The sequence below is a fragment of the Typopeltis vanoorti genome, chromosome 7 (genome assembly GCF_054136105.1).
Source record: "Typopeltis vanoorti isolate ZY-2024b chromosome 7, IOZ_Tvanoo_1.0, whole genome shotgun sequence".
NCBI classification, from domain to species: domain Eukaryota; kingdom Metazoa; phylum Arthropoda; class Arachnida; order Uropygi; family Thelyphonidae; genus Typopeltis; species Typopeltis vanoorti.
In genome coordinates, this window is record NC_143555.1 from 64,139,399 (window position 1) to 64,158,057 (window position 18,659).

At 36.9% G+C, this 18,659-nt stretch overlaps 1 protein-coding gene across 2 annotated transcripts in view; it reads left to right on the plus strand.

Annotated features, from left to right (window-relative positions):
• Nup98-96 (nuclear pore complex protein Nup98-96) overlaps positions 1 to 18,659 on the plus strand; it is a 610,292-nt gene that overhangs the window by 554,342 nt on the left and 37,291 nt on the right. For both annotated transcript variants that reach the window (XM_090395312.1, XM_090395313.1), the window contains one exon: positions 11,500 to 11,623. In XM_090395312.1, the coding sequence (XP_090251438.1) occupies positions 11,500 to 11,623 (124 nt within the window). The remainder of the gene's footprint in view (positions 1 to 11,499; positions 11,624 to 18,659) is intronic.

Here is an 18,659-nt window from a genome sequence, read left to right on the forward strand (position 1 = left end):
AAGAGACGACAATAACTAGCGTTTAAGACAAAAATAATCAGATTCTAATGATATATCAATTTAATTCTGTAAATAAATTAACTGATAGAAAAAAGCTACTGTACAGAAATGTAAAACAAAAAAAAAATAATACAGTACACAAGTTTATTTTAGTAAAAAATTTAATTTGTATGTACCTGTATTGTTGAGGATACTGATTTAATAAAATTACATAGCTCAGTACGTAATAACTTAATTTACGTAAAAAATATCACTTTATTGTATACAACACAAAGTTTTACAAAATAACACAAAAAAAGTTTTTTTTATTTCTTTGTAAAAAAGTCACTGATTTTCTTTTGCTTCTTTGAAGTTAAACTTTTTTCGAATGCTTCTTCTTGGAGCTGCATTAGCAATAAAATTTTTGGAATGGCATATCATTCTGCTTAGCCCATTCTATACACATATTAAAACTGTCAGCTGCCTCTTCATGTTTTACTTTTTTTTCTTCGAGTTCTACATTATCGTCTTCTAATTCATTCTGTAGTGTCATATTTATAATTTCGTCATCTGATTTGATTTCGAATTCACTTTCGGTTCTACCTGTAATCCATTCTGCAACATCTGGATTTATATTTTTAATCAAATTATGCACGTTTTGAATTTCCTTTTTTTGTGTATATTTGCGATTCATGCCGACAATACAGTACGTACTGTAATATAAAAAAGCAAATGTGAATACACAATAAATCAAAAATAGTCCTCCAGTATAACCGTACAATCGACAGTATGAAAAAAATACTGTACTGTAATAATAATAAAATAAATAATAATAGTTAAAATAATAATTATTAAATAAAACTTTTTTCTTTCAAACCGCAGTTTGGATTTCTGGAGGGTTTGGATTAGCGAGATACCACTGTACTTTAATCAAGGCTTGTCTTCTCCATATTATTTGGTGGAGCAATGTTAGATAGCACAGGCAGCCAGGGAAGAGGGGTGCTTCTCAATGTCCCACTAATTGTGTGCATGGTAGAGTTTAGCTGGGTGTCTATAATGTTAGTGTGCACACTTCTTTCCCAGACAGGGGCACAGTATTCTGCTGCAGAGAATGCGAGGGCTAGTGCAGATGACCTTAAGACATCAGCACCACAACTCCAGGTTGTTCCAGCAAGCTGTGAAATGATATTATTTCTCATTTTAACTTTGTTGGACAGGTTGGTGATGTGCCTTTTATAGGTTAGGTTTCTGTCCAGGCTCTACGATTATCATGTTCTACCATTTTGCTACAGAAAGAGAGGATGAGGTGTCACTTCACCTCTGCATTGTTTAGGTGGAATGCTGTTGACACAGTTTTTGTTGGATTTGGCTTCGGTACCACTGCTTGAAGTACACCTCAAGCAGTGGTACCAAACATAGACTTGAACAGGATGTTCAGGTCTATGTTCAAGGTTGTTTCCAGATTGGCAAAGGAGGTAGACTGGTGTAGGATAGCGAGATCATCGTCGTATATATATTTGCTTGAGCTGGTATGTGGTAAGTCCGACATGTAGATGTTAAATAGTAAAGGTGATAACACAGACCCTTGTGGAAGGATCTGGGTCTGCTCTCTTTTCCACCAATATGGACCCGGATCTTTCTGTTGGAGAGAATGGATTCAAAAAGCTGGAAAGTTGTTTTGCACCTTATGGATATTGCTTAGCTTTAGGAGGAGGCCTCTGATCCAGACTGTATCATAAGCTGATGTTAGGCTGATGAAAGTGACTCCAGAATTCAGTTTCTTCTGGATGCATGCTTCAATCTGTGTTGTCAGGGCTGGACCTAGTCATAGCAACTTCTTCCCGGCCTGAAGCCAGGTTGTTCAATTGGGAGTGCTCTTTCGGTGAGTAGTGAAATTCTTTTAAGGCAAATTCATTCAAAGAGCTTAAAGGTGGAGCAAAGCAAGGAGATAGGACGTAGATTTTTGACATTATTTGGATCTTTCCCTGGTTTGGACACAGCAATTATTTTGGTTTCCCGTTACAGTTTTGGTAGTTTTCCAATTGTTATAATATTTGAGAAAAGGGCGGCTAGCCATGTTTGACCTTGTTGGCCAAGATGTTTTAGAAACTCGGGGAGGATACCATCCGCTCCTGCAGCCTTGCCATTCTTAGTGAGTTTTAAGACTTCCTGTATCTCTTCAAAAGAAACTGGCTGTACAGGTTCAGAAAGCTTGGAGGCCATCTTCAGATTTTTTTCTGATAGAAGATTGCAGTTATTTTCCTGGTAGAGCTGGGACTTATCTTGGAGGTTTTCAGTAAATGATTAGCCATTTGATCAGGAGTAATCTCTGGTGGTTTGTATGTTGTCGGTTCTTCCCCTTCCCCCCCTAATTTTCTCAGTAGTGACCAACTTTACTGGCTAGATTTGGTGAAGTCAAGTTCGTGGATGGCTGAGATATATCTTTCCTTACTGTTTTTGTCAAGCGTTACTATGAGCTCCTTAGCAATAGTTGGGTCTTCAGTTTTTTTCATATTTGGCTAAAAGTTCCTCGGTATCCCTACTTCAGCATGGGATGTATTGTTTTCTGTAGCCTCTAGGAATAGAGACTTTGGCTGCAGTTTTGATTAATTTTGACAAATCTGTAATAGCAATAAGGGGTGGGTGGTATTGCTATAATGATTTGCTTTTCAAATATATTCCAGTTGGATCTGCAAAGGTTCTAGTGATTGGTGTTTCAATGATGATTGAGATTGATGTACCTGTCTCTATTAGTGTAGGACAATGGCTGTTAGGGAATCTGTTGAGGATGGTTCTGGTTGTTGGCAGAGGGTGGTCTTCAGAGTTTTAGAGACTGTGCACAGATGGGAGATGTAGGTTCTGTTTCATCTGGCTGAGTGAAGAGTGCCATCTTGCTTGGCGTCGTAGATCAAATACAGGTTATATGTATCCATCCAGTTAACTAAATTATCACCATCTTGGTTGTTAGAGGAATAGCCCCACATGGTGTGATTAGAGTTGGAATTTATTTATTCATATGGAGTTTCTTCCCTTTTCTCTCCCGTCCCTATTGGGGCGAGTTGAGCCTCTCATGGGGATTAAGTATATTTATGGCTGTAGAACTGTGTGTTAATGGGACTGGTTTGCCAGCTTGCGGGATGAAAAACCCCAGATAAACTGGGGAAAAACCCTGCTGTCCACGCCCAAGACCGGCTATGGCTGGGGAAGATCCTTAAGCTCCTCACATCAGTGATGGCAATCAAACCTAGGACACTCCTTCCCCAGGCATATGGTTACTAGGCCACTAGGCTAACCGTGCAGATAGAGTTGAAATCATTAGCATAGATAGCAGGGCGAGGTGGCAGCCTTGCTGGATGTAGGTTGCCAGGCCATGCTTGGGATGACAGTTATAAGATGCAAGAATTAGGCCTGGGATCTTTAGTCTATTGAGAGCTGCTAGGGAATGATTCAACGTCAGCTCACATAATATGTCCAAAGTACATCAACTTCTGTTTAGCAATCATTGCCTTCCAGGAGCATTCTGTCTTTATACTCTATAAAACCTTCTTATTGATCATTCTTGCAGTCCAGAAGATTCTGAATAGTCTCCTCCACACCCATAATTCAAATGGATCAGTTCATTTTCTGTCTTTCTTCTTAATATTCAGCTTTCACATTCATACATCTCTATCTTCCATAATTTTTGTCAGGTTTAACATACTTTGTTTTCTATGACTATCCTACTTTTAATTTCATCTTCACATTTACTATCATTTTTGATTCTGGACCCCAGTAAATCATAACTTTCAAGGATTTCTATTTTATCTTCCTCTATTATGAATTCATTTAAATTGCCAGAAGCCGTCTCTTTTTGTTTTGCTGATGTTTAAATTAATCTTGACTTTGTTACTTTTCCTCTTAACCAATAGAATCAACCACCATAGATCTTCCTTAGTTTCTGATATGAGGGTTGTATCATCAGCTTATCTTAAATCGCATATCTTAAATTTTTCTGCCACCAGTCTTAATTCCAGGTGGGTCTTTGTCTAAGTTAGCCATTCTCATAATATATTCATTATAAATATTAAAAAGATAGGGAAACAGTATACAACTTTGCTGCATCCCTTTTTCCCACTCTAGCACTCTCTGTTTCTCCAAAGACTGTTTTTACTGAAGATTTTTGGTTATCATATGACTTTTTTCAAGAGAATTAGATGCTCAGGTATTCCCATTAATCTCATTACAATCCAATTTGCTGTGATCCACACAATCAAAAGCTTTCTTATAATCAAAACAGATGAATTCTTCCTTCTGAAATTCTCTTGTTCTTTCCATAATCCATCTCATGTTTGCTTTCTGGTCTCTAGTTCCTCTACCTCTCCTAAAGCCTCCCTTTTCTTGTGGCCTCCATTCACATATGGCTCCAGCCTTTGTCAGATCACTTTCAGCATTACTTTGCTTGCATGTGAAATTAAAGTGATAGTTCTTGTAATTGAAATGTAATTCTCACATTCTCTGGGATTTGATTTTTTTTGGAATTGGGTTCAATACTGATGTTTTCCAACCTCTAAGCCAGTATATTTTCTTTCAAATCTGTTGACAAATTTCAGTTAATATATCCACTACTTCATCCCAGTCTGCTCTCAATAATTCCACTAACACTCCATCAGCTCCAAGAGCTTTTCCTTTTAGCAGCTGTTCCATTACTGATATCACTTCAAACATTCACTAGGTCATCCATTTATATTTAAGGAAGCTTCAGACGGTTAATGACCTTTAGGTATTAATGACCTTTGTAGTTCATCATCCTGGATATTCTATCATATGCCATTTTTCTAGATGCTCTTTCTATGGTTTTGTATTTTTCTATGTGTTTTCATTATTGGTGTTTGGTTTAGTTCTTTCAGTATGCCTTCATTTCTCTTTTTATCTAGTTTTGTATAAGCTGCTGCTATTCTCATGTATTTCATTTTTGCTGTAATGATTCTTTTGTTATAATTTCTCTTATTTTCCAATGTTTTACTGTTATATAATAATGCTGGTTTTGATTTTAAAAAATATTATACATTCTTAGTCTGCTTTTTTTTTTTTTTTTTTTTGGTTGCTATTGCTGTCCTTAATGTTTAGTAAATTAATTATTATTATTATTTATATAGGCACTCCATGGAGTAAAAAGACTCATCACAGGAAGACCCACACCATTGTTGTGTCACCTTTTCTTAATAACTTTGATATCTATGCTCTTTACGTTTGTTCACCCCTTGGTGTCACGTGGTGCTATCTAAGTACAAAGGGAATTGCCCTGGGGTAAAGCCAAATTCCAAATGTAACAAAGTTTCTGAGCTTCTTCTTCTCATAAAATCCTAAGACATTTATTTGTTTTCGCTGTGCCACTTAGGACAATTAGTTTAAAGGAAAAAAATCTTAAGAAGTGAACACCCAGCTATACCTCAGTGACTAACAACCGTGCAATCGTGACCGTAGACACGCTACTCACTCCCGCTTAGGTTCGCATATTTAGCAAATGGCGCATCGGATAATACTAACCAACAACTGAATCAGAGTAAGCAAAAGATTTATTTAACATTCTAACATATACAGTTCATGAAAGTCTGGGAAAGAGATCATTTCTAAACTACAAATTTATGTGCTATCATAGTTATCAAATACGAACAGTAAATTCTCATAACTCACATAGGATTAACAATAGAGCTGTTCTATATCACTTCACAGATAAGATCCTCATAACTCTCTTAATTAAAACCTAGTAAACATACATTATCACCTTGTATTCACACATCCTAAGGTTATCACTCTTTAAGTTACACTTGTCTACTTTCACAACTTATAATTTGCTACAGTCCAAAGTTTTATCTTTGTTAAGTTGATCTTGATTCACATATCATTCATTTACACTATTTAACAATAAAATTTCACGATACTGTATTACAGTTATCTCCTGTGCTTGTTCTTCTCTGTACTTGTCCTTTGACCCTCAAATTGATTTCTTTGTGCTGGGATTGGTACCTGGAATTCCTCGATTATATGCAGACCCATTCGTTTCAGTCGGTCATGCCTTCTTTTCAATAGGATTCTTGGGGCAAAGTCACTCTTATGCACGTGTTGCCTTTTTACCTAGATTCTGAGGCCTCTTCGCAGACTACCCTTTTCTTCAGGAGTAATGTGATTCACCTCGGACCTTGCGATGCATAACCTTTCCCGTGGATACGCGGCATCTACCGTTTCCGTCTGCCAGGCATCAGAGCAAAGATTTCCCCTCACGCTCTCGAACCATCCCTCCACTCTCAAAGTCAACACACCAAAACCCCCCAAAACCACCAGGGAAAAAAATCCCCGTGGGGGGGTCCTAACTCTTTTATATCTCAGTACCTTCCGTAATCTCCCCCCCCCCCCGACTCATTGATAGCGCTCAACACGATATCTCTCGGTAGAGGATTTCTTCTTTTCTGCCTACTTATCATGTGCCATCTGCACACAATACGCTTGCGGCAACTTCCTTTAATCCTGTGCTCTTGGCCTTGGATTACGCTACAATTATCGTTAAAAATTATGAGTCATTCATCTAAGCTTTGTCTATCTAATTCCTAGGAATGGTATACTGCTTTAATCATACTATAACGTTTTTTTTCTCTAGAATTTTACGGCCAATATTTTACTAGCTTATGTAATCTTTCTACATAATGGAATAACACTTCTTTCTTATGCATTTTTACATTTATTATCCTTTTGTTTAATATATACAATTTTGTTCACATATATGTAGTTTACACTCTTAGATGCAAGCAAATTTTCTATTATAGGTTCTTTACTTGTCTGCGCGGTTAGCCTAGTGGCTATGCGCTTTGCAACCATATGCCTGGGGAAGGAGTGTCCTAGGTTCGATTCCTATCGGTGACCTGAGGAGCTGAAGGATCTTCCTCAGCCATAGCCAAGTTAGCCAGTCTTGGGCGTGGACAGCAGGGTTTTTTCCCCAGTTTATTCTGGGGTTTTTCATCCCGCAATGCAGGCAAACTGGCCTTGAGAACTCAACACTATAGGCCATAGGATACACCGGGGCATAAGGCTGACCACCTTATCCTGTAAACGGAGTGAGGTCCGATGATCAATGGACCCTCGACACCGCAAGGTAAAAGAGGGTATAAGGAAGATGAGATGAGATGAGAGGTTCTTTACTTGTTAAATTATGAAAGAATAAATTCTCTTAGGAATTTTATCAATCACAATTTAACACCATCCAATAAAATGATACTTTATCAAACATCTCCTTAAACTAATTCACTGTTGGGATGATCATACAACCTCTAGCAATCCATTCCACTCATTCATCACTCTCCAACTAAATGACCTCGTCCACACATACCCTTACTAACGATGCTGTTAAACAACTTCCAGGTGTGACCCTTTGTTTTCCCTATACTTCCCATGTATTAAAAAACTTTTTTGTGTTAATCTTATAGAATCCCTTTAGTAACTTATAAGTTTCTACTCTGCCTGTCAGTTAAACTCTGCAAACCACACACCTTCAATCTATCTGCATAGGGAACATTCCACAGACCTGTCACAAGTTTAGTCACTCGTCTTTGACTCCTTTCCACCACCTCCCAGTCCCCTAGAAATGCAGGTAACCAAATCTGTGCATGGTAGACATGTAGCTGAATAATAGCCTTATAAAGAGGAATAATAACCTCCCTTACCTTTACTTGTCAATGTGTTCTACATTATCCAAGTAATCCTCTGAGCTATTTTGCCACCTCTTGCAATATGTCCTCTGAACTTTAACTTTCTATACACCATCACTCCCAGATCCCTAGCCTCATCAATTTCCTGTAATCTAGTACCACCAATATGATATGAAGTATGTAACCTTTCATCCCAAAGTTCATTACCTTACATTTTACAACGTTAAATTCACAACCATTATCCTTTGTCCACACTACTAATTTAAGTCATCCTGCAAGATATCTATATCACCTTTATCAACTATTGCTCTCCCCAGTTTGGCACCATCAACAAACAACTGAATATCCTTAAATCTTCCACTGTGTCATTAATGCACAAATTAAAGTGCAGTTCCTACTACACAGCCCTGGGATACTCTACTAGTCATCCTCATTTTCCTTGATTCCACTCCACCATATCACCACCCTCTAATATCTGTCTATCAGCCACCCCTATCCATGCCACCAGCCACATCCATTCCCAACTTATGTAATAGCTTTCCATGCGGTATTCTGTCAAATGCCTTTGCAAAGTCCAGCAGTATATCATTTCGTGAATAAATTTGAAGCAGGACCTACCTTTATTCTATGCTGCCTTCTATAGAGTATCATATTCCTATCTACCCATTTCTGAATTTTACTTATTCCTGAACTTTTCCAATACTTTAACCACCACTCCAGAGGTACTAATTGGCCTGCAATTTGCTACTTCTGTTGTGGAGCCACCTTTATGTAATGGTACCATATTTTCCTCTTTCCACGCTCTTGGAACCTTGCCAGAACTGAGACTTAGATTAAACAACTTTGTCTGCACATTCTCATAGTACACAAGCTACTATGTGAATCGATGTGAATACTACATACTGCAGTATTCACATTGATATTTTTCAATACATTAATTACCTCCAATTCATCTACATCAATTCTCCCATTAGAACTGTTGCTCTTGATCAGGTGGTGATCAAGATCAACCCCCAGGTGCTTTGGTCCATCCCTATATCTTCAGTATTTCATCCAGTGTCTACAGAAGAAATTAAAGTGGCTCTCCCACCTAGCTCATCTAGGCTACGGAAGGTGCCTTTGCAGCTATTGCAAGATCTACTTGATATCCTCTTATCCTCCATGTCTTCGCAGTTCCAGAACTATATTTATTCCCAAGAAGGACACAGTCACTAGAGCAGCAGACTACAGACCAGTTACACTTTCTCCAGTGATTCTCCGTTTGTTCCATAAAGTTTTGTTTAAGAGACTGCAACAACATGTTAAGCACGACTTCCATTAAAGAGCCTTTATCCCTTTCAGATGGCTGTGCCAAAAACATATATGTCCTTTCCTCCCTTTTTTCCAATTCCTGGTGCTGCCTTAGACCTCTCTACATGGTGCACCTGGATCTCCAAAAGGCCTTTGATAGTGTCTCCCTTCCTGCTATTCTTAGAGCACTATCTATTGCCGGATGTCCCTTTCTTTTATATGTATTGGAGCTTTACTCTGGTTGCTCCCTTTCAATACTACAGGATCCCATGTGACCTCTATTCTTGCTATTTGGGGAGTTCACCTGGGTGATTCTCTATTCCCTCTTTTCTTTAATTGCATCATTGATTAATTTCTTTGCTCTCTTCCTACCATATTGGTTACTCCCTTGGTGCACACTCTTTTAATGCAATGGCCTTTGCTGATGGAATTCCTCAACCAGGCAGTTGACTTCTTTCGTGTCAGAGGCCTTAATATTAGTGTAGAGAAGTCCTGCTCCTTAGTCCTTGTCCCTTCAGGCTGTGACAAGAAGCTTAAGGTTCAGAACATTGAATTTTTCCCTGCATGATAGGTCATTACATTCTTTGACCATCTTGGAAGAATGGAGATAGTTGAGTATCTTCTTCACTCCAAAAGGAAGGTCTTCTGTCTCTTCCTTTTGGAGATATAATAGTTAGGTAGAATAAAGAGCCTCTGCTGTGGCTTCAGATGAGCTTTCCTCAAAAGAGTAAGCCCAGCAACTCTTTTGAGAAAAGCTCCTCTTAAGCCACAGCAGAGGCTCTTTATTTTATCTATTTACTTTCAAAGTATTACCACACTTTGGTGCTCGGAAGAACGTATGTTTCGGTACTATCCTGAATGGATAAGGCAGTTCGCTTTGCAGTGAAATCTTGGCTCCACCTACCTCCTGACACCCCAGTGGCATATTTTCATGCTAGAGTGAAGAATGAAGGGATCAGTATTCCATTTCTCTGCTGGTTGATTCAATGACTGCATTTCATTCAGTTAGCAAAGCTTGAAGCTTTCTCTTCGCCCATCTGCAGGGAGGCTTTCCATAGATCTATTATTCAAGATGATTACAGACGCACTAGGAGCTGGATCCAGTACTAGGGCTCCCAGTTAGTGACAGCATCGGCAGAGCATAAGAGATGGGCATCTCTTCTTCATGGCTCTGTCGATGGCGCTTCTCTTTATGAATCTTTACAATGTGCCCCCCCCCCCCCCCCAACATCAGTGGATTAAAGATGGTGCCAGATTACTACCAGGATATGAGTATGTAGACCTTATTAGGACTAGAATTAATGTCCTGCCCACGACGGCCCATACAGCTCGCTGTGGTAGAGATGACATTAACTTAAGGACTGGCTGCCACTACAGTGAAACTCTATCTCGCATCTTTTAGTGTTGTTTTAGAACATATGGAATGCATGTATGGAGGCATGATTCCATGGTCTCCATATTAAATAACCTGTTAAGAAATAAAGGTTGGGAGACGATGGTAGAGCCTCACTTCCATACAGGCATAAGGAAACCAGATTTGATAATAAATAAAGAAAAAGAAATATGGATTATTGATGCCCAGGTAGTGGGTACTAGGCACCCACTCACCTCTAGCCATCTTAACAAGGTGCAATACTACAAGCAGAACCAAGACCTTCTAATATTTTTTTCTCTTGGAAACTCGGGTTTTTCATCTTGTGTATAGGCAACTCAGCCATGAGAATACATGCAATTTACAGACAGAAAATACTGTTGTTGTTGTTGGTGGTGGTGGTGGTGGTGATGGGTGGTAGCAGCGTCATTGTGTGTGGGTGGAGAATTTAGTAGTAGGGGAGATGAAGAGATGTGCATAGTGGAGTGCACTCCTTTAATGAGGCCTTGGAGGTCTCAGACAATAATATCCTCTTGTAACCTTTGTAATCTGCACTGTTACATTTGTTGTCCTTTCGCCAATAAATTTCAAATCAGCCAACCATCCTTTGTGTCTTCTTTTGGTTGTGAGTAATTGTCTTTTTTTGAGCATTCCCATGGTCTTCTGCCCTTCTCCTTCTCCCCAATGCATTGTATTGTTCATTATCAGTCATGTTTTTGCTTGTTTAATTCTGGATCTGGTTGTTTATGGGATTTTGTTAATTCTATGGCTAATTTTTTCCCTGTATAACTATAACTAACTACCAGTATTGAAGTAAATATGCTAACTACTTATATATCAATGTGTTTATCAGTGTGTGAAAAAAAAATTCATATATAAGTGATACAGGTCATTCAAAAGATAACATTTCTACACACACACACACATACACGTGTGTGTGTGGGGGGGGGGCAGATATGTTATCTTTTCAATGTTGTGTAATTTAAAAATAATAATCTACTAAATAATTTTAAGTAGTTTGAAATTCATAATCACTTTAAAATATTAAAAACAATCACTAAAATAATACATTTTTGCTGGTGCCTAAAGATTGTCTGAGTATTATATTTATAATTGAATAAAAAAACACTAGTAAAATGTCTGAGTTCTAAAAATGTAAATTTGGTTGTACATTTGCAGGCTATAAAGGCTCAATCTTTAAATAGGCCAGCAGACCAAGCATGGTATTTGCTGAAAGCTAAATGCTGGAATAAAAGTCATGATATTATTATTAAACATTTAGCAGCAGATTCTATCATTAATGGTAAGTATTTCTTAATCTCCTTTAATAGTCATTTATTAGTAAGAAGTTCATAAATAAAAATAATGCACAGTTATTAATGTTTAGTATCATTGCATTTTTAAAATATCTAAAGTATTATAAATAAAAGATGAGTTATCCCGTGTTCCTAGAAAGTGAGAGAAACCTTCTAAAAGACATTTGCTAATAAATTGCGAGATAATTTCACTTGAGCCTACATAAAAGCAAATCATCAGACTTCGTATGGAACCTTTTGTTCAGTTATCTTTACTGAGTAGACAAACAAAGTGTGAAGTTTAATGGTTTTGAAAGCAACTGAGAGCTTAAAACATTTAGCTTAAGTCCCCCCCCCCCTCCCTTATCAATTAGATTCTTTTCTTTGCTACTATTTTAACTTAATTTAAAATAGAAACTTTGTTTCTATTTTAAGTGAACTCTCATTTTTGCACCTATTGAGAGTTTACTTAATATTTAACTTATCACTGCTGATCTCTGATGAGGATCAACAGTTTGATTCTCATCAGATTAACAGAACTCTTTGGTTGGATTGCATTGATAAAAGGCAAATGTACATTCATTAGTTTGGCCGTGTTCTGTAATTATATCGTTCCTATTAGACAATGGAGACAACTCAAACTTAGCATTCAGTTAAATAACTAGGAGATATCCTTGAATTGAGGGTAAGGGATTGGAAAACTAAATAGGGCTTCTAATTCAATGTTTTTATCTGTTTACTTTTTTTTCCCCTTTCTGTAGCATGCCTCTATTAGCACATTTTGAAAGACATCCTTTGGTTGAAAAGACCTAGAATTAACTTCTCTCAAGTGTGAGAACATCTTATATGTCTTTTCAGCTGAATACCAGTTAAGTAACAGTATAATAAAGTAGCATTATTTGCAGATGGGCTTTGTGAATGGCAGTTCAAGGTTTTGCATTTTAGATTGAGGAGATAGCTACATATTATATTTGTGGAATTGCATTCCAGGAGATTGAGCAGATAACCAATCTATGCACCATAGATTGGTTGTCCCCCCCCCCCCCAATATATATATATATATATATATATATATATATTATTTATTTATTTTTTTTTTTTGCATTATTTATTTTTTACATAGTCCAGAAACTCTGCTCAAGAGACCAAACATGGAACGTTTTTAAACCACCTAGGCTTCCAGTGAGCAAGGCAGTCTTACACTGGATGATGAAATTCATCTCCCACCTAAAGACCATCATAAACATCCATTAGGGATTCAAACTCACAGCTTGAATCTCAGATGGGTGGATTTTGGTTATCATATCTGCTCTCTAACCAACAGACCGCAAGTTTGAATCCATCCTGGATTCAGACTCGCAGCATGTTGGTTAGAGAGCAGTATACTACCCACTCGGCCAACCAGGCCAGCATTAAGAACACTGATTAATATGAAAAGGAAGTTAATTTTTTCTTTCAAGGCCTTAATTTGATTGCATGTGGACAGCTGTGCTTATTATCTAAGTTAGAGATATAGAAAATAGTGGAAAAAGTGCAGTCATGAATAAGGTATATCTTAAGTATAAAGAGCTAATAAGCTTCATTTCGGCAATGAAAACATTACTTAAATTAAGGGAATATTAAATCCCGCATAGTTTTAAAACCAAATAAGAAACTCAAAGATCGGAATCAGAGAGTTTCTTGCCGAATATAGTAAACTATAAAGTATCGGCGACACTAGCGTTAGCCAATGCAAGTGATCCTAGTATGTAGTACAATACCAGGCAACTCGTTGCAAAGGTGGAGGAATAATGTATCCCATAATGTAATAACAGCATACATTTCCTAGGAAATGTGTTTTTACATTATGGAAAATACCTAAGAATAGCGATCTGAACTTCCTCCACCTTTGCAACGAGTTGCCCGGTATTGTACTACCTACTAGGATCACTTGCATTGGCTAACGCTAGTGTCGCCGATACTTTATAGTTTACTATATTCGGCAAGAAACTCTCTGATTCCGATCTTTGAGTTTCTTATTCGGTTTTAAAACTATGCGGGATTTAATATCCCCTTAATTTAAGTAAGGTATATCTTATTTATTCATGCCTAGAATATTGTGAAGGTAGATAAGAAGACTGTGTATTATAAAATTTCAAGTACAGATGATAAAGAAAAGATATTGCAGTGACATAAAGGTAGTGAAAGATTTTAAAAGATAGTTACAGGAGTCAGTTAAGGATTTATAGCCTACCTGGGCAAACCCCCCTCTCCACAAATACCTAGCCTATAAAAAGTGTAGAGAAATAACTGAGACTTCTGACTCAGTGGCCAATCTTAAGCTTCCCATTGGATTCTGAAGAAATTATGATGGGCTGCATTTTAGGACTCGCCCAACCATATTATAATTCTGTAATGGCTGAAACTGGATTTACAACCAACCATACAACATAATCAGAATCATACCAGCTGGGGAATTACCAATCTATAACAGACTCCTAGCATTTTGTTGTCAAACCAAGAAGAATAGCAAAAAGTCAGCTGCTAGAACCAACTCAACAGAACTGAAGCTATCATTATCATCAGTGTAAGAAATATCAATGTTTAAAAAAAAAAAAAAAAAAAAGTGAAGCTATCAGAAAAATTAGAGAAATACTATGCTGATGTAACTGATATTACCGAAGCTAAGAAGGCCAGAACAGGATCTTTCTTAATAGAAAGTATAAGATAATTTATGGAAAAATGGGATCAAGAAAAAAGAAGTACAAAGAAGAAGAATACAGCAAAGTTAGATGATGGGAATGTATATAATTTCTGGATCTTGCTAAAGCGTTTTGATAGCTTCCCACATGTGAAGATATTATACAGACTCGAGGGGATGGATATGCAAAATAAACTGACATAGATAGAAGAGTGGCTGATAGACAAGTATCACTGATGTATGGAGGTACTGAATGTGAGAAGAAAGGTAACCCAAATCATACTATTTGAGTCATTATTTAACTTGTATATTAATGATATTAAGAATGGATTATAGAGTGATATTCATTTGCTAAACTGGGACAAGAATGAACATAAATGATACAGAATACCTGCCACCTGACTTGACAGAATGTTAGAAGGACAAGTGTTAATTGGTTAGAGAGTGTAACTTTAATGAATTTAACGGTATGCATTATAGATGGACATTACAGGCAGAATATCATACTAATGGTGAATATGCAGCAAGTAGTCAATTAAGATAGAGAATTGAATGTTATAGTGGATGGAAAATTAAAGTTCAGGGTTACTTTGGTAAAGTGGTTAAGATCTCATCTTTGATCAGACCATAATTGTGTGTTCAGGTTTAATTGCTTCTCCTTGATGTGGAACACCTATTTAGGTGGCAGGGTGGCACTGGCCATTTTCAATTTTCATCTTTGTGTATTGTTTTTCTTCTCATATTCCTTTGCTCTACTCCTGAATCATTTTGACTCTCCAGTTTTCCAGACCACAATCACTGGAATCCAATGCCCTGCCACCATGTTTGCCATGTGATGCAATCTGCAAATATCCAGAAACAGGGCATTCTGTTAATCTCGCAGTACTTTGTTCCCTGCTTCGCCATGATCGGTGGTCCTGGATGGCAAGGCCATGATCTGTTAGCTAGTGGGCTCACCTATAGGGATGATTGGCGTTGCAGTAAATCTCCTTCCTCGTGGTCCAGGAATAGGACACAAGGCTTGCTGTTGTGCTAGTATGATGTCCCAGAGTAGTCCTGGCATTCCACTTCTAATTCAGTCACTGTGTCCTAGATAGCAGATATCCATATGTGGCTCCACCATGAAGCCATATATGGATGTCTGCTATCTAGTTGGGCAGGGGAGCTAATAGGTGCTGAATTCTCCCTCCTTTTGAGAATGGATCTTTCATCCTCAAGTTTATTAGGGCTCTCAATATGTCCCAGGTAAATAAATAAATAAACCTTAACATTGATGGACAATATCAGTCGCATATGCACTATATTTTATTATTGTACATTCAACAGGTGAATGTCTAATTGGAAAAATATCAGCACTATTTATTTAGAAGAGTGTTGGCAGATCCCCAAAATATGTGAGAAAGTCTCTATTCAGGAGATAATCTTATTGAAACATATCTTCTTAGAAACATTCAAGAGCATTGACTTTGTGTAATATCAATCATACTATGGATACCAATCATGGTACTCTTCCCCCCCCCCCCCCCCCATGCTAAATTCGGAACTTAACTTGAGGAATAATATTCAGAGCAGATCTTCTCAATGTTATTGAGGCAAATTCTTGTCAGCCAGAACAAATAAATTTCCTAACAAGGACATTTTTTCTGGCCTTAAAGATTGAGAATTTTGTCATTAAAAATTTTTCATACAAAAGGGATGGTATCCCAGTGCTGACCAGGAATATCAGCCTTAAATATTTTTTAAATATTTAAGGATGATATACCCTAAAACTCCAACATCACTATACTCAATTACCCTGTTAAGCTGTGTATTCTGAACCCTACTTTAAATTTCAAAAATATCATCATTTTGTTCAAACTACCTGTTTGGCAGTTTTGGATGTTTTGTACTGTAAGCTCAAAAACAATGAATAGGTATCCTTTCTTTTGAATGAATGAATAAGTATACTTTTGTATATATATTTATTCAGGCATGGATATTTGAAAGTTCTAAGCATAAATTCTTACAAGAATCCTGGTGAGATCTTGGACATCAAACCAAGAATCCCTTTGAGCATGAATCTTTCATCCTCGAATTTTTCAGAATTCCTTACAAGGCCCAAATTAAGTATAGATATGTAGATGCATTATCTGATGATACAGAACAAAAAATAGCTAACACACATAAATATTTGGTAGACAATTGTTATAGTGAACCCTTAAGGACTAAACACAGTTTGTTATAATGTAGGGTTCACTATAGCAAATTTAGGATAAAAATACTAATCACTTCACTCCATTCACATGAAACAAAAAATCACAGGAAATAACACAAAACAAATTACAAAAAACATAAAATCATAGAAAACAGAAGAAAGGGAATTGCAGAAATATAATAAAAGAAATCACAGGGGATGAATTGTGCCCTCTGAGGATGGAGAATCACAGTAGAAATAACACTAATGGCTTTGAAAGTGTGTTGTGAGATAGACATAAGAGTATATTTAGTGTACTCTGGATAGCAATATTCTGGATATTGCTCATTTGATTAAATGTTTCTTGATTAGCATGAAATGTTTAGACAAATTAGTTTTATAAGGGACAGCTTAAGGGTCAAAGCTGAATAACTGGGAGGAGACCTGCATCACCTTTTAAGGAATGCAGAGAACCAACCAGGGCTTCTGACCTAATGTTCAATCTTCATGTCCTCTTGGTGCACCCTGTCTGGATACTGAATGAACAAGGAATGATTGGAAATTTGGGATTTAGCTGACCAAAATTGTATTATTATTGGGCTTAAACCATAATGTAAAATGATGGCATAACAAGACAGAATTTCATGCCCGCTGGGGTGTTGCTCGGTTAAACAAGGGCCCCAGTTGTTTTTGTCAGAGGACTAGGGCAAACAGTGATAAATCAGCTATCAGAACAAATTCCAACAGAAATCTCAACTCCATATCAGCAGAGTTCAAGATTGGCATCATCAACATAAGAAGCATCAATGGAAAAGAAATGGAATTAGCAGAAGATTTGGAAATATATCAGATCAATGTAATAGATGTTATAGATATGAAGACAAAAACAGAGATCCTTCTAAACAACAATTACAAGATGTTATATTTAAGTAACAAAAATCAGAGGAAAGAAGGAGTAGCTATGGTATTTAACATGAAATGTGAGGATAATATTCTGGACTGGTAGGCAATGTCAAGTAGAGTGATGTGGGCAAATATCAGAATGGGGAACTAGACCATGAGACTTGTTTTTGTGCCTTTGATCCCACAGAAGATTCTACTAAGGACGAAGAAGGAATTTTTGAAGTATTAGAGAAGGCAGCTGACACAACCAAAAAGAAAAAGTTGGTCATTGTTGGAAATATAAACAACAGAATAGGAAATGATTAGAGACATATAGAAATGTGGAAAATTTGGAGAAAAGAGTAAAGCCAATAATAATGGTAAGTGTGTGCGTGCGCTAGATTTTTATTCAGTGCATGGACTAGCTGTTACTAACAGATGTTACAACATAAAGAATACACAAATTCTTTATGTTGTAACATCTATTAGTAACAGATTTGTCTCATTGATTGTTATTGTTGATAGTGATATCTTCACACTGGTTTTCAGGATAGAAAAATATACAGAGAATTTGAAATTGGAAGTGATCACAATTTAATGTTCAGTAGGATAAAATTGAATTTCATATTGAAAAGAGTATTTAAGAAAATTTTTAAAGAAATCAAAGTTGAACAGCTTTCAGAGGTGAACTGTAGACTTGAATATACGAACATTATTCAAATAAAAAAATAGAGTTTAAAAACAAGATCCAAACCTTGGAGATTCAGTGGCAAACCCTGAAGAAAATATTGATAGATTCACCCAGAGGTGCAGATAACCTCACCAGCATGTGGTGAGGTTATCTGCATGGATAGAAAAATAAGAACTCCACGGTAGACTCGGGAAGTTAAAAGCATAGTCAAGGAAAAGAAGAAAGCATATCAAAAGTTCCTGGCAAGTAAGTTGGCTTGTGCTCTTATAGAACATAGAGAAAAATGTAAGAAAGCAAAACACTGTGTAAAACTAGCTAAGCTAAAGTCATGAGGGAAGGCTTTGGTAAGAACATAGAAAATAAATATCAGGAAGGTAGCCAAATATTCTGGAGGCTATAGAAAAAGCTGAGAAATGGCAAGAAGAGTACTGTAAAAGGAATCGGCAATGATAAAGGTGACATGAAAACTGAAGATAAAGATATTCTAGATGTCTAGAGTAATTAGAACTCTGAAATATTGCTGAATGAAACAAGCAGTAACAGAATGGTGATGGAAAACATTCAACAGGAAGATGTTGGAAGTTTTTTTTTACTTGGTTAGACTATAAATTATATATT